A 16,425-nucleotide genomic window follows, 5' to 3' on the forward strand; every position below is an offset into this window, starting at 1 on the left:
AGAATGACTATGCTGAAACGATTTACAAAATGGACATCAAAGCTGCAGAGTTGTCCAATTTTGTAAAAGATTATACCGGCACAATTTGGCGCATTATTTTGCACTCGAAGTGTGAAAATAATGTTCGATACATCTCCTCTGCATGCATAGAACATTACAACGGAGCAATAGGAAGGTTAAACATTGTTTAAATGAAAAATAATTAAAATCATTAACGTTCTATACTTTCTCTGTTTTTATTTTCTTCAGCTTTGATTTTCACTTCCTAATCGAGAGCAAGGGCAGCATAACAATAAGAGCGGACAAAAAGTGTCGTAAAAGTTTTAAATTTGGTTCTAAACTACACATCGAGAAGCTTCTTTCTGTTCCTGAAGAGCATTATAGATTTATTGGAGACACTTATTTGAAGTTTGGTGTAAGGCCATCTGTACAAGCGACTAGCTCTAGAGTAAGTATCATGGGAAGACTTTTCTCAAAATAATACATACATAGACTTGAGACCATCACATTTATATCTCGATCAAGCATTTTTTTCTTCAATAGACTATTACTTTTAAAAATAATCATTCACTTCGCAATACAACCAATAAGTTGTCCCAGTAGATTGGTTTTCTGTAATAAACATAAGATAAAAAAATATATATTAAATTTCTTGTAACGTAACCGTTGGAGCTTTTTATTTAATATCATAGTCAAACATACCTCTTGAAATTTCACCTCCTTGCTCATCTCATACTGAAGGCGATCAATCAAGGTAACCGGCAACAGGAACCGATTCAAATGCAGCTCAGTAATGGAGCTACGGCCAATTAGCTGCGCTTGAATCAACTTCACGGCAATGTCGAAAGCTTCTTCTAAACGACCGTAATTGACATACAGCTGCAGAAGCTTCGTTGGTGTCTTGTTCTGTAGGTAACATAATTGAATTGATTTTTTTCTTTTAATGCTAAACAAAAATGTGACTCACCATACACCAATCAGTCAACCACTGAGGTGGGAATGCATTCTTCGAAATTATCTGATTCATTACAACGACGTGACAGGCTTCCTGGTTCTTGGTTTCATTGGATAGACAATGCTTCAAAAACTTCCAAGCTGTATCAGTGCTGTCCTGGCTGATAACGGAATCTGCGTAGAATTTGCATAAATAAACCATGTTGACACATTTTTCTTCCATTCTTAACAAGATAAAAATGACTATATAGACTAAAGCAAAACTAAAACTAATATAGACTATTATACAAAAATGACAAGATTAATTAACCTGCAGTTTCCTCAGAAAAAAATACTAACCTGTTAAATTATTCTTATGCAACCAGTCCCAATTGTCAGCTGTTTCTTGCATGCAGCACATAACACACGACGTCGCCAAACTTTCGTACACGGGCAGTACGGTTTTGTCCAGCGCATGGGCCAACTTGAATGCCGTCGAGTACAATTTGGCGTTCGCTAGAATGACAATTAGCTCATTGGTGTCCACATCGAGCACTGCTCGGTAATCTTCGAGATGTTTGGAGATCTCCAGCACCGCCTCCGTTACCATTAGTTCCTTCCGAATATCTTGTAGACTGACTACCTCGATTTGCGGTGTCTGGAATAAAATGAAAGTTTTGTGTAAGGACGCCGAATATGAGATCACAATTTCCATAAACAACTTACCGACTCGACTTGAGATTTACTTTCCTTGAAAATTGATGGCTTTGCTATCCAAGCATATTCCGGAACCACCAGATTTAGGGCGTTAATACACTTGAGTAATGCTTCGCATCGCATCTTCAGGAACACCAAAGAGTTACATTCTAGTTGGCAACGCATCGCTTTCTCGTAGGCGATTAGTGCAGCTGTAGATAAAAAGACACAAGCTCACAACTAAAATCTTCCACATTGACTCTGGGATCAAAACTTACCTTTTCGCATGTTTCCTTGGAGAATGTGGTACGAATATAAAAAGTCATAATGACTGTTCTCGCAAATCTCCACTGAGCGAGCGTGCATTTCCATGATATTTTGGAAGTCGGCCTCTAACCCATAGTACGGAAGATCGACCAGAACGTTAAACTTTTTCGCTTGAAACAGGCGCCATACCAGCTGCCGCAGACAATCCTTCTTCCGGGTGATCTCACAATTGTATACCAAAGAGTGATACGCCTCCTCATAATGGCCCAATTCCATGTGACTACTGAAATCAATGCTCTGGAACATAGCCTGTTGCTTGCTGTGTACCGACGTGCCTATGGCAATCTGCGCCAACACATTGATACAGTCGTAAGCTCCGTAGTGTTCGAATAAGCGAATGACCTTCAGGTAAAAAATGCTGAGCAGTTCGTCTGGCGGCACCGAAGACAAATCGGACGGTTTGGTGAAATTTACGAGGTATGGCTCTTTGATAATTCCCTTCGCTGATTGGGGAAAGAGGTCCAATGCTTTTGCATTTTCTCCATTCATTAAATAGGATTTTGCCAAAATGAAATTTCCTGGAATAAGATCATAACGAGCTCATTTGTCTTTTTCAAAATTGATTAGTCTTTTGGTAACTTACTAGAACAATTGTTCCATTCGCACCATGAGTTGAGCAGCCGAACGTATTCCTCGATAAACGTGTGCATCTCTCCTTGCATTAGCCACTGTCCGAACGTGAAATCCCCAGCTACTGGCCATCTGTAACAAGACTAATATTAGACATTGAACTATTGAAAACTGTTCATCCTTACATGAGACGAAGTAAACCATTGGAAATGTTCAAAAGCACCGAGAACCACTCGGAGCTGCCCGAAATTCGTTGACCCTCTTCGGTCGACATACAAGTTTTCAAACCGCGGGTGGCCACAAACAGGTGCAACAACGATATGTACTCAAACGCATAGGCTTCCTCATAGCCGATCACCAATGAGACATCACTTTCCAACGATTTGCTGAAACAACATAAAAAATCCTAAACTGAAACACAGGCAATTTGCAATTTGTGAAACAACCTTCTAATTGCCGCATAATCCACCGTCGATTCTGCGATCCAGTTCATGACGTAGTACGACTGTAAGAACACCTCGCTGTCCGGAATGCACTTGGACCGAATGATCTCCATCGCATTGCAGTTGAGGGCAAAGTTGTTCAACAGCAGGTGCTGCAGGACAATCAGATTGCGCACCACCATGTAGCGTAGCTGGATCATTTGGCGAACGGTTTCGGTGAGCAGTTGCACACCCAGTAGCCCACCGAATGGCAGTTGTTTGGAGAACGAGATAACTGGGAAATGTTAAAAGAAGCTCGGTGATTAGTTATAGAACATCTTCTGTAATATAGATGTAGTAAACATACAGCTTGAATCCGGCGAGGGTTCATAGTCCAGTTTAAGTTTTTGCAATACGACGGCCATAGCTTTCGGTAGATCTTCAATCGATTGAATGACAGAAGTAAGGTTACACTGAAATTGATAAAAGTTTCCCATTAAATTGATTCACCTACTTACCTTTACTAAATATAGGGGTCTGCATGTTGCCATGCAAGCAAATGATTACCAAGAAAGTTCGGTTCATGATTGTTTGCCCGACTCTCGTTGCTACTTGAAACCGAGTATACCTTTACACTTCCGGAGGAATTCCCGGTGCATCGAAGTAATAAGTGAAATCGAAGATTCTTTGTTTGAACAACTTGTTTGAAGAAAGCTCAGCGTGCAAATTTATGACAAATATTCAGCTTCTGATTTTTAAGAATTTAACAGTAAATCCCACATGGGCAATTATATAACTCAAATTTGCAGGGAAAAAAGAGGAATAATAATAAATTAGCAATCATTTGTCATAAATTCAAGAATTTTGTAGAACAACGACGTTTGGGGGAAACAGTATTTTTATGCACTTAAAAGCTTGAAAATCACTTTAACATGGACAAAACGTGAGCGGAACGAATCGCAATGTTCACAAGACTTGTAGAGCACACCGAAAGCTTCCATATAGAGGTTGTTGCGATAGTTTTCGACGTTTATATCTCTTGTTAGATTTTTTCCAAAATTGAAAATAGCCCAAAAACACTAAATCGACTTGAGCCACCTCGAAATTTTATCCGGAAAAGCTGAAAATTTGACAGGAGACTTATTTTAGCATAAGAATTGTGATTCTGGGCTGACCGGTTGAATTTTTGATACTTTTTAAAAACATGAAGAGGTCTACTCTACATCTTCATGATTATCTTATTATACAGCCATCGTTCTGCGTGCTAATCGGAAACACCATCAAGGGCGCACTATTGGATTAATATACCAAACGCAGAAACAAGAATAAAATTTTATGAACGATCGCGCAATCGTTCTGCCGTCTGCGTTCTAACAGGAAACAAGAGAACGTGCACAAATTAATGTATCACTGCACATTGGGCCACGGAGCGGAGCTAGCCCGACAAAATACCTTGGAGCTTAGGGGATGCATAATTTTGAGTTGGTGTCTTCGGAAGAGTGTCGTGTTTTGAAAAAATATGAAGCCCAGCGTCGAGCATTAGTTCAAATTTTCGCCGCATAGGTGGCGCTGCAATACAAACTTTTTTGTTTTACGGTTTAGAGCTTTGGTGTCTTCGGCAAAGTTGTAGAACGTGGAAAAATAATTGTAGTTGCCGAAGACACCTAAGCTGTATACCTTCTATTTGCAGAGATATAGTAAAAATTGTAAAGTTTCATCTTTTTTTCGATTTTCTTGGACTATTTACGAAAAATGAAAAAAATAACATATTAAAACCTAGTAGTCTGTCACAGTCGACAGTGCTCATGCTTCATGCAAGAGTTTTTGATATTTCATCAAGTTGAAAGAGAAATCTAGGAACTTTTTTTCAAATAGGCGTAACTGTATTTGACCTTGAAATTTGAAACGACTCATACTCCCTCTATTCAGCGTATTTCGTTCAACTGACATTACTACCAGATAGATCGCAATCTATTCTTTTTGTTGGGTGCATTATTTGACCAAAAAAGTTTGAATTAAGAGCACAATAGTTATTCCAAAAATCAAGGTCAGAACCATTTGAAAAAAGTTCCTAGAAATATTAACCTGAATATTGAAACATATCATGTTTTTTGGTGTCAAATATATTGAATAGTTTTAAAGTTTAGTATAAAAGTAACACTAGTTGGCCAAAGCAAACAATTCATGGCTAACCAAGAAAACGAGTTTGCAAACACAATACACTTCAGTTGCCTTCTATTATTTTTCCCAGACTTCAACTTTCATTGGACAACGTGACATATGAAGGAAAAAATAATAAAAATGACTAATCTACAAACAATTATGAAAATGCTTTTATTTGCACAATTCAATAGTTGTTACACTGATTCTTGGAAGAAATCTCTGGCCGTTTGAGGAAACTGTTTTCTCGACAATTGGTCGTATGGTGATACTAGATACTGATATACTAATTAATGTATGATATGTATAAACTGATTAAAATAATTTACCTTGAGCCATATCGATCGGATAAAAGCAAAAAAAAACACTTTCGCTATAATGCTTAACAAGAAAACCACAATTAATGAAGATGAAATGTTTTGATTTTGAAATCTCACCTGCATAACCCTCGGTAAATATGTATACTAAGATCAACAGCATACGCTTTGCCTACTACGATTCTTAATCGATATGTTGTGGCAAAGATCATCGATCTTCATCCGATGATTTGTACTGTGTGTTTTGTTACTCGATAAAAATATGGACTACTCTGATCGGTTCCTTTATCTTAATATGATAGTTTAATGTTTCGAATTCAATAACTTCCCTAACTCTATGATACTTTTATACCAAGTTACAGTAAAAACAACTCAAGCATGGACCATAACCATAATCAGTTGTGTAAATCAGTTAGTTCTGTCGCGATTAGTTTTTTTTTTACAATTTTGGGTAAAATAGTGCGAGAAATATAAAAATCAATTAAATTTTACATTTTTAACTGATATCTCAGCAATTTGAAGACATAGAGCTTAGGTGTCTTCGGCGACTACAGTTATTTTTTTACGTTCTACAACTTTGTCGAAGACACCAAAGCTCTAAAACGTAAAACAAAAAAGTTTGCATCGCAGCGCCACCTATGCGGCGAAAAATTTAACTAATGCTCGACACTGAGCTTCATATTTTTTCAAAACACGACACTCTTCCGAAGACACCAACTCAAAATTACGCATCCCCTAAGCTCCAAGGTATTTTGTCGGGCTAGCTCCGCCCCGTGGCCCAGTGTGCACTGGTTGCACAAAGTATAATATTTTTTTAAGCGCGATCATTATGCGTGTTAATCGGAAACACGATCAAAATCATTAATTTACTTACAAAGCAGAAATCAATATTTCGTGCTAATCAGAAAATAAAATTTACTTTAGTGTTCTATAAACTCCAATAAACGAATGTGAAATAACTTAGGAGAAAATGATAGCCTTGAATGCAAGATTGAAATTTGTATTCCAAGCTGCTGAAATCGTTAGACAATGGCTTGTTGTGACGACGAAAGTTTCACCACGCTTTTATTAAGACCTTGGTATTTTAAACTTAGGCTGTGAATCATTCCACCGATTCGTTTAACTTTTAGCAGGGGCGTCTCGTGAACTTTTGGTACACCTGTTCTACCAGCCTGCTAAAAAAATATGCATCAAGCTGAGTGGTTTTGAATGAAAGTTGTGTACCGGCCTTCGCAACCTAGCGGCTACTGAACGAGCTCGAGATTCCCAAATTGGACGCATGGTCAAATCACTCGCAATCCATTTCTGAAGCCAGGGGTGACATTGCGCATCTCGAATCGAATCACTCGATTCGTAAGTTTTTGAATTCGTTTCGAAAAAAATGCGGCATTATGTATTTCGTTCGACTTCATTCAGTCGCAGTACAAGATTTCGAATGGTGCTGTACTAGTTCAATCGAGTATGTTCTGTCAAACTAAATGTAAACAGAGAGAATAAGAGATAGCTGTCTCCGTGTTTAGTATGCCGCCCGCTGGAGAGACAACCTTCAGTGCATGGCGAATGTGAGTAAACAGAGAGAATAAGAGTAATTTCATCTGCGTGTAGCATGTTGCCTGTTGGAAAGGCATCCTTCAGGGCATGAAATGGCGCAGTTAATTTATCAACAAACAAATTGTACTAAATGACTTTAAAAAGCAATATTATTTATTGAGCAGTTGCAACGTATTATAACATTATGCCGATACGACATGTTTTGTAAATTGAGATATTGCTACGACACAAATTATAAGTTTTATGTTTATTCGAGTTTATGCCACAGATCCTATTATGAGCTTAATAATTTAAAGCTAAAGAAGGATTAGATAATAAATTACTTTGTTGTTTCCATGTGTTTTAGTTAAATGCACTTGGGTCACGTCATGCGCGTTTTTTTTGTTTAACTCATCTATTTTTACGTACACACTCAGTTCAGCTCGGCATATTTTGATTCTTTTGCCGAGATCCGCACAGCCGAGCGCTCGGTTCGTGACTTACTGCCGATAACTCAGCTGAAAAATTAGTTTGTTTACTGCGGCACTCAAAGGAGCCACCGTGAACATACGTTCATTCAGCCGATATTCCAGCAAACGAACTTAAACCGAAATTTGCACAGCCGAGATCGGTGGAAAAATTTAAGTGTGTAGATTTTGGAATTGTGGAGTTTGTTCCGTTAATATCCAAGCGGGAGTCTCCAGGAAAACCTTTTGCCTTCGATGGTGTGGCACATGTCACAGACATCCACGTGCAACGACTGCTTCGATTATTGTTTATTTGATTGTTCGTATCAGGCCTACTTCGATGGTTGCCATTGAATATTTATTTATATAGTAAACGGCAAGTGCAATTTCACTGCCACACAGGAATATACACGTTTTTACGCATATTTTTCTCATAGAATTTCCACGCGATTTATTGAAATCGTCAAGAAATACGTGAAAACTTAAAAAAAAAACGATTTTAGTTGAAGTCGTTTTTACGCGGATTGCGGGATAATTGGAGATTGCATATTGTCTGGAAACTATAAAAGTAGGTATACTAATGACATTCTTTTCCTCAAGAGACAATAATAAAACATGTATTCTCTTCCCGTAGAGAAATAATAACAAATATAATTAAAAACTTTCAGCAAGAAATAACTCTCGAACAACATTCGAAAGCTATAAAGGTGACGAGTGTTTTTCGTTCGACTTGAGTCGTTTTTCAGTGTGCTATCGAGTTTCCATAATGCCAAAACATCTCGTTATTCTTGTACCTCCTCGAGCAAACTCGAACGATGAGTCGTTTTCGAGATCGAATCGAAACCCGTAATGCCAAACATGTTCGACTCGATAGAATTACGTTCGAATCGAGATGCACAATGCCACCCCAGCACTTCCACACCACATGTGTATAGTACACGTTCACATTAGAGGAGCATGAGTATTTAGAATGTCTGGCGGCTGTTGCGAAGGCCGACGGAGGTCCTTCGTAGCTTAGTTGGTTAAAGCACCAGTCTAGCGTACTGTAGGGTCATGGGTTCGAGGCCCATCGAAGGGAAAGTGGTTACCACCAATACATTTTCCAAATCAATATCTTCCACATAACGTACATATTCACGTATGAGTTTACACAACATTGTAAATTAACGGTCGTATCGTTTATCAGAGTGAATCCAGATCCAACGATGCCTACCGACTAACTGATAATCCTTCCTGTGGTTTTTGTGGAGACGCAGAGGTAAACACGGTCTTCTAATAGAAAAAAAAAACACCTAATAATATTCCTTCACTCTTCCTACAAGGATGTGGCCAGCGCCGTTATTGATCTTTTGAATATTTGAGTCACTGAAACATGCACACTGAGAATGCTTGAACAATCCCAGTCTGTCATTCAGTTGACTCTTTGTGCAATTTCACTGACTCTGGTCAATCACGGAGTAGAAACCATAGATATCTGTAGTCAGTCAAAGCTACTACTACTTCCGGAGGAATTCCCGGAGGAACTTCCGGAGGAAATCCCGGAGGAACTTCCGGAGGAATTCCCGGAGGAACTTCCGGAGGAATTCCCGGAGGAACTTCCGGAGGAATTCCCGGAGGAACTTCCGGAGGAATTCCCGGAGGAACTTCCGGAGGAATTCCCGGAGGAACTTCCGGAGGAATTCCCGGAGGAACTTCCGGAGGAATTCCCGGAGGAACTTCCGGAGGAATTCCCGGAGGAACTTCCGGAGGAATTCCCGGAGGAACTTCCGGAGGAATTCGGAGGAACTTCCGGAGGAATTCCCGGAGGAACTTCCAGAGGAATTCCGGAGGAACTTCCGGAGGAATTCCCGGAGGAACTTCCGGAGGAATTTGGAGGAACTTCCGGAGGAATTCGGAGGAACTTCGGAGGAATTCCCGGAGGAACTTCTGGAGGAATTCCCGGAGGAACTTCTGGAGGAATTCCCGGAGGAACTTCTGGAGGAATTCCCGGAGGAACTTCTGGAGGAATTCCCGGAGGAACTTCCGGAACAATTCCGGAGGAATTCCCGGAGGAACTTCCGTAGGAATTCCCGGAGGAACTTCTGGAGGAATTCCCGGAGGAACTTCTGGAGGAATTCCCGGAGGAACTTCTGGAGGAATTCCCGGAGGAACTTCCGGAACAATTCCGGAGGAATTCCCGGAGGAACTTCCGGAGGAATTCCCGAGGAACTTCCGGAGGAATTCCCGGAGGAACTTCCGGAGGAATTCCCGGAGGAACTTCCGGAGGATTTCCGGACTTCCGAAGGAACTTCTGGAGGAATTCCCGGAGGAACTTCCGGAGGAATTCCCGGAGGAATTTCCGGAGGAACTTCCGGAGGAATTCCCGGAGGAATTCCCGGAGGAACTCTAGGAGGAATTCCCGGAGGAAATCTAGGGAGGAATTCCCGGAGGAACTCTAGGAGGAATTCCCGAAGGAACTTCTGGAGGAATTCCCGGAGGAACTTCCGGAGGAATTCCCGGAGGAACTTCCGGAGGAATTCTCGGAGGAACTTCCGGAGGAATTCTCGGAGGAACTTCCGGAGGAATTCCCGGAGGAACTTCCGGAGGAACTTCGGAGGAACTTCGGAGGAACTTCCGGAGGAACTTCCGGAGGAACTTCGGAGGAACTTCCGGAGGAACTTCCGGAGGAATTCTGGAGGAACTTCCGGAGGAATTCGGAGGAACTTCGGAGGAATTCCCGGAGGAACTTCCGGAGGAATTCCCGGAGGAACTTCCGGAGGAATTCGGAGGAACTTCGGAGGAATTCCCGGAGGAACTTCCGGAGGAATTCCCGGAGGAACTTCCGGAGGAATTCCCGGAGGAACTTCGGAGGAATTCCCGGAGGAACTTCCGGAGGAATTCGGAGGAACTTCCGGAGGAATTCCTGGAGGAACTTCCGGAGGAATTCCCGGAGGAACTTCCGGAGGAATTCGGAGGAACTTCCGGAGGAATTCGGAGGAACTTCGGAGGAATTCGGAGGAACTTCCGGAGGAATTCCCGGAGGAACTTCCGGAGGAATTCCCGGAGGAACTTCCGGAGGAATTCCCGGAGGAACTTCCGGAGGAATTCCCGGAGGAACTTCCGGAGGAATTCCCGGAGGAACTTCCGGAGGAATTCCCGGAGGAACTTCCGTAGGAACTCCCGAAAGAACTTCCGGATGAACTTCTGGAGGAATTCCCGGAGGAACTTCCGGAGGAATTCCCGGAGGAACTTCCGGAGGAATTCCCGGAGGAACTTCCGTAGGAACTCCCGAAAGAACTTCCGGATGAACTTCTGGAGGAACTTCCGGAGGAATTCCCGGAGGAACTTCCGTAGGAACTCCCGAAAGAACTTCCGGATGAACTTCTGGAGGAATTCCCGGAGGAACTTCCGGAGGAATTCCCGGAGGAACTTCGGAGGAATTCGGAGGAACTTCGGAGGAATTCCCGGAGGAACTTCGGAGGAATTCGGAGGAACTTCGGAGGAATTCCCGGAGGAACTTCCGGAGGAATTCCCGGAGGAACTTCCGGAGGAATTCGGAGGAACTTCCGGAGGAATTCCCGGAGGAACTTCGGAGGAATTCGGAGGAACTTCCGGAGGAATTCCCGGAGGAACTTCCGGAGGAATTCCCGGAGAAACTTCCGGAGGAATTCCCGGAGGAGCTTCCGGAGGAACTTTCGGAGGAACTTCCGGAGGAACTTTTGGAGGAACTTTCGGAGGAATTCCCGGAGGAACTTCCGGAGGAATTCCCGGAGGAACTTCCGGAGGAATTCCCGGAGGAACTTCCGGAGGAATTCCCGGAGGAACTTCCGGAGGAATTCCCGGAGGAACTTCCGGAGGAACTTTCGGAGGAACTTCCGGAGGAATTCGGAGGAACTTCCGGAGGAATTCGGAGGAACTTCCGGAGGAATTCGGAGGAACTTCGGAGGAATTCGGAGGAACTTCCGGAGGAATTCCCGGAGGAACTTCCGGAGGAATTCGGAGGAACTTCGGAGGAATTCCGGAGGAACTTCCGGAGGAATTCCCGGAGGAACTTCGGAGGAATTCCCGGAGGAACTTCCGGAGGAATTCCGGAGGAACTTCCGGAGGAATTCCGGAGGAACTTCCGGAGGAATTCCCGGAGGAACTTCCGGAGGAATTCGGAGGAACTTCGGAGGAATTCCTGGAGGAACTTCCGGAGGAATTCCCGGAGGAACTTCCGGAGGAATTCCCGGAGGAACTTCGGAGGAATTCGGAGGAACTTCTGGAGGAATTCGGAGGAACTTCGGAACAATTCCGGAGGAATTCCCGGAGGAACTTCGGAGGAATTCCCGAGGAACTTCCGGAGGAATTCGGAGGAACTTCCGGAGGAATTCCCGGAGGAACTTCGGAGGAATTCCCGGAGGAACTTCCGAGGAATTCCTGGAGGAACTTCCGGAGGAATTCCCGGAGGAACTTCGGAGGAATTCGGAGGAACTTCCGGAGGAATTCCCGGAGGAACTTCCGGAGGAATTCGGAGGAACTTCCGGAGGAATTCCCGGAGGAACTTCGGAGGAATTCCCGGAGGAACTTCCGGAGGAATTCCCGGAGGAACTTCCGGAGGAATTCGGAGGAACTTCCGGAGGAATTCCCGGAGGAACTTCCGGAGGAATTCCCGGAGGAACTTCCGGAGGAATTCCCGGAGGAACTTCCGAAGGAATTCCCGGAGGAACTTCCGGAGGAATTCCCGGAGGAACTCCCGGAGGAACTTCCGAAGGAATTCCCGGAGGAACTTCCGGAGGAATTCCCGGAGGAACTTCCGGAGGAATTCCCGGAGGAACTTCCGGAGGAATTCCCGGAGGAACTTCCGGAGGAATTCCCGGAGGAACTTCCGGAGGAATTCCCGGAGGAACTTCCGGAGGAACTTCCGGAGGAATTCCCGGAGAAACTTCCGGAGGAATTCCCGGAGAAACTTCCGGAGGAATTCCCGGAGGAACTTCCGGAGGAATTCCCGGAGGAACTTCCGGAGGAATTCCCGGAGGAACTTCCGGAGGAATTCCCGGAGGAACTTCCGGAGGAATTCCCGGAGGAACTTCCGGAGGAATTCCCGGAGGAACTTCAGGAGGAATTCCCGGAGGAACTTCCGGAGGAACATCCGGAGGAATTTCCGGAGCAATTCCCGGAGGAACTTTTGTTTTATTCGAAGCGTACCTACTTGTAGAAAAAGAATCATTTACGACTTCGTGCAAATGCATATTTTTAAAGAAATGGTCATTTACTCTACTGCACTTTTCTCTTCTTCGTCTTATTGGCATTACATCCCCCACTGAAGCATTGCTGTTGCGCAGCTTTCGTATTCATGAGGCTATCTCGATGATACTTTTATGCCCAGGGAAGTCGAGAAAATAAATACCAAATTTTAAAAACGACTTTATCTGCTTTTGTAAACAAAGGTGTGAACGTCGATTTGACGAATCTCATAGCACTCCCACGTACACCAATACCATCAAAGCATAGGTGAAAGCTTCTGCTACCTGTGTTGATGGTCTTGTTTAACCGGATAATTTCCTAGACCGAACCGAGGATCGAGCCCAGCCAATTTGTTTTAAGGTACCCAACATATTATGCCAAATGGTCTTCATGCCAAATGGCCCTTGGGCAATCAAGTCGTTATGCCAAATGGCATTATTCCATATGGGCTTCCCCCCTTAAATTGAGTCCGTTGTATATATTCGGAATATATTATTTATATATATTCCGTCCATTCAAACCATTATTTCCAAAGCACGGGTACATGTTTGAGCAACAGAAGTAAACGCAAACACAATAAACATTCCACGATTCAGCGAACCTACCTGATTTCCAAAACATTGCGACGCTGCGATGCCTTCCATCACATCTTTGGTCGAACGCAGCTGGAACAAGCAGGATTCGATCTCCAGCTTATCGTCCTCGGGTACAAATTTATCGATCTGCTTCAACACTCGAATCAGCACAGCCACATCCTGCTGCAGTGATTTGCCACCACCAGCGCCACCGGTGATTACGCTACCCGGGTAGTTCTCAGACAAGAACGCAACCTCCAGTTCGTCACACGGCCGGAAGAACGAAATAAACTTTTTACGGATCAAGCAGAATGCATCCATGCGGTCCAGAATAAGCACCCCGATCGGCTGACAAGCTTCGAAGTTGTACTGCGAGCAGCACATGTAGAACTTCTCCCAAAGATTGGAAGACAACTCGATGAACTCCTCGTCGGAGATGTTCTGCACTTTGCGTTCGTTTTGCAACTCACCATCGATGTAGCTGCACACGTGGCGTTTTAGGGCCGCCGTGGAAATATTAGCTCCCGAGTAGGTAAAACTTCGATTGAACATCTGTGATAAAATATATTCTGTTATGAAACTGTAATCCGAATAACTAAGCAAATCATACCGAAAGTGTCTTGGCAATGACGTTGTTGTGAAAACGACCGGAATGGAATATACGGCTGCAGTAAACATGTTTTAGGTCGGTACCTTTCTCCAGTTTGGCTGTGTACTTGTCATCCATGGTTTCCAACGGAATCGGAAGCCAGAAGCTGTCGACTTCACTGCGCAATGAATACGTGAGGACTTGCATTTCTCCTTCCGCATTACACCATAGTGCCCAGATGCTTTGATTCGATAATTTGAAATCGATTAAATCGTAGTTCGGAGCCAGAATTGCGCTCTCCTTTACAAGAGTAACATTGCCGGAATCGGTCGACGTCGGTCGAAGTATAATAAATTCCGAACAATCAGAGTATGCCAGAAACACAGCCATGAGGTTATCCGATTTCCGAACCATGTTGGTTTGTGCTGAAAAATGAAAAATGATAATTTAGAACAACATTAAGGTGTTTTAAGTCGAAAGAGATTATTATCAATAAATCGGTATCTCTGAAACATGCACTACACTACACAAAACAAAACTATAAGTTTACTTCTTTCACGTCAAATATTAATGCTGTCCAATGAGCAGCTCGAAGTAGCTCGAAGTTGTTCCCGTCCTGCTCGTTCTTTTTTGTCAACAAATGGGGATGAGCAGGACAGGGAGAAACTTCGAGCTACTTCGAGCTCTCATTGGACAGCACTATTATAAAATATTTGATCGGGGGTAACTTTCCCATATATTAATTTTGAAAGTTCAAATTGTCTATTAATTATTATTCAAGATTTGTATGGAGTTTGCGCTGAAAAAGCTAAGAATTGTTTTAGAGCTCCGATAAAACATTTTTATTCACCCGTAACTTAAAAGAAGAGAGCACATAAATGTTTGCTTGTTTAAAAAATATACTTATTTTGTTAATGTTTTTCCGTGACATAACATCAATCTCATTGAAACTTACATCCCTCCTGTTTTTGATCGCCATTTTTGATAAAGCACTCGGCACCAACGTTGGATCCACTGGTGTTCCACATACGAACCACATTGTTCCGATAAAAGGCATACAACACGGAATGACCGTTCAACTGATCAAACATTAGCGAGACAATTTGATCCGGAGCGTTGGCGTTCTTCTTTCTGGAATTTTAATAAGTATTATATGTTTTGATAACATTCATATCGGTTTGTTGTTTTGAACCTCCAAGCGTCCGTTATATTGGAGAAGAACCTCGAAATCAGTTGATTATGTTTAAGTTCGGTTATTTTTATGCCACCATGCTGACCCAACTGGAACATAAATAAGGCCGAAACTGTCGATACTGCGAAAAAGGCTTCACTATCACCCGTGTCGTATTCTGCCCGGTAAGCAGCCGCATTTGCCGGTAGAGATTGGCCTAAGAAATAGTTGTGTATTGAATATCTACTGCACAAACATTAACAGCCTCATACTCACCAATATCATTGCTAATAACGTAGAATGAAGCCGCATCACAAATCTGCTCTCTTGTAACGGTTCCCAGAATAGATTCCGGCGTTCCATCTGGATTCACACTGTTGACCTTGGGATGTCTCAAAACGATTCGGTGCACACTGGTAACCGTCACAATGAGCACGAAAACCTGCATCTGATTGCCGCTGATGTCAACCGTCAGAATCGGGCTTTCGTCGAAACCGATCTTTAAATTATTCTTAGACAAGTTCAGATTCATACTCACTTCACTCAGAAAGATTGAATCACGACATGTTCGCCTTCAAAAGAACCAAATTGCCGTTAGGAAGATCTCCTGTTCGATTTTTTTTTGTCTACGAACACTTACCAATAAATGAATCGATTCGAACGGTAGTCCTCCCGCTCAGCGAAGCAGTACCCTCCACATTGTTCCGATGTTTTAACATCCTGAAGCATGTTATGGATTCCCCCTAAAACGAAACGATTGCAAGTTTGTTATCAGTTTACAGCATCACTCTGCTCAGGCCATGACACAAAGCGATCCCACCAAGGCGAAACGCAACGCTCACTTACCGGTGCTAACATTTATCTCGCGCCAGCTGCTGGAATTCGAAAAAAGCTGTCTCATCGGTACCTCCCGATATTGTACGGGAACGAATAGATCCATTTCTTGTGGTTTTCTGTTGGAGTTTCACCGTAAATTTGTTGAAAATTTATTTAGGAAGCTCTTCTCATTCAATATTAATACACAAACGCGCGTTTCGTGAAAGGAAAGACGAATAAACGAGGAGCGACAGCTGCAAATGACAGCTATTTGTTGTTGGGGATATATAGTTATTTTCCGCATAGTTCGGCGGATGAAATGACGAAGTCAGCCCTTTCATGTGAAATGAATACCCGGATAAAAATGTCCCGGATAAAAAATATAATTAAAATATCATAAATTTTACTGTAACAACACCATGTAAAACAAAGGATTTACCATTAAATATAATGGAATTTTAACAATTAAATCACATAGGAAATAATGGTTTTCCACGATAAAATGAATGGTAAATGGGACTTTTACAATAAAAAAGGGGGGTTGTTATGTATCTTTACAATAAAAAAATCGAAAATTTTCCATACATTTTTCAGAGCAAAACAATTGATTCAACGGTTCTCCAATGGGACGATTTAGAGGGACAAAA

At 42.8% G+C, this 16,425-nt stretch overlaps 1 protein-coding gene across 1 annotated transcript; it reads right to left on the reverse strand.

The window, feature by feature from the left end:
• Positions 1–494: 494 nt before the first annotated feature.
• On the reverse strand, positions 495–16,029 carry LOC134211237 (nuclear pore complex protein Nup160 homolog). Its single transcript, XM_062687931.1, has 17 exons — positions 15,809–16,029; positions 15,603–15,705; positions 15,239–15,534; positions 14,984–15,179; positions 14,747–14,922; positions 13,813–14,216; positions 13,233–13,754; positions 3,316–3,421; positions 2,973–3,243; positions 2,712–2,912; positions 2,540–2,658; positions 1,908–2,474; positions 1,660–1,841; positions 1,294–1,591; positions 968–1,128; positions 703–906; positions 495–612 (listed from the first exon to the last, which is right to left on the reverse strand). Exons 1-17 carry the CDS (start codon positions 15,900–15,902, stop codon positions 568–570), a joined length of 3,945 nt encoding a protein of 1,314 aa, XP_062543915.1. The 5' UTR covers positions 15,903–16,029; the 3' UTR covers positions 495–567.
• Between the last annotated feature and the right edge of the window lie 396 nt (positions 16,030–16,425).

The sequence above is a fragment of the Armigeres subalbatus genome, chromosome 2 (genome assembly GCF_024139115.2).
Source record: "Armigeres subalbatus isolate Guangzhou_Male chromosome 2, GZ_Asu_2, whole genome shotgun sequence".
NCBI lineage: Eukaryota > Metazoa > Arthropoda > Insecta > Diptera > Culicidae > Armigeres > Armigeres subalbatus.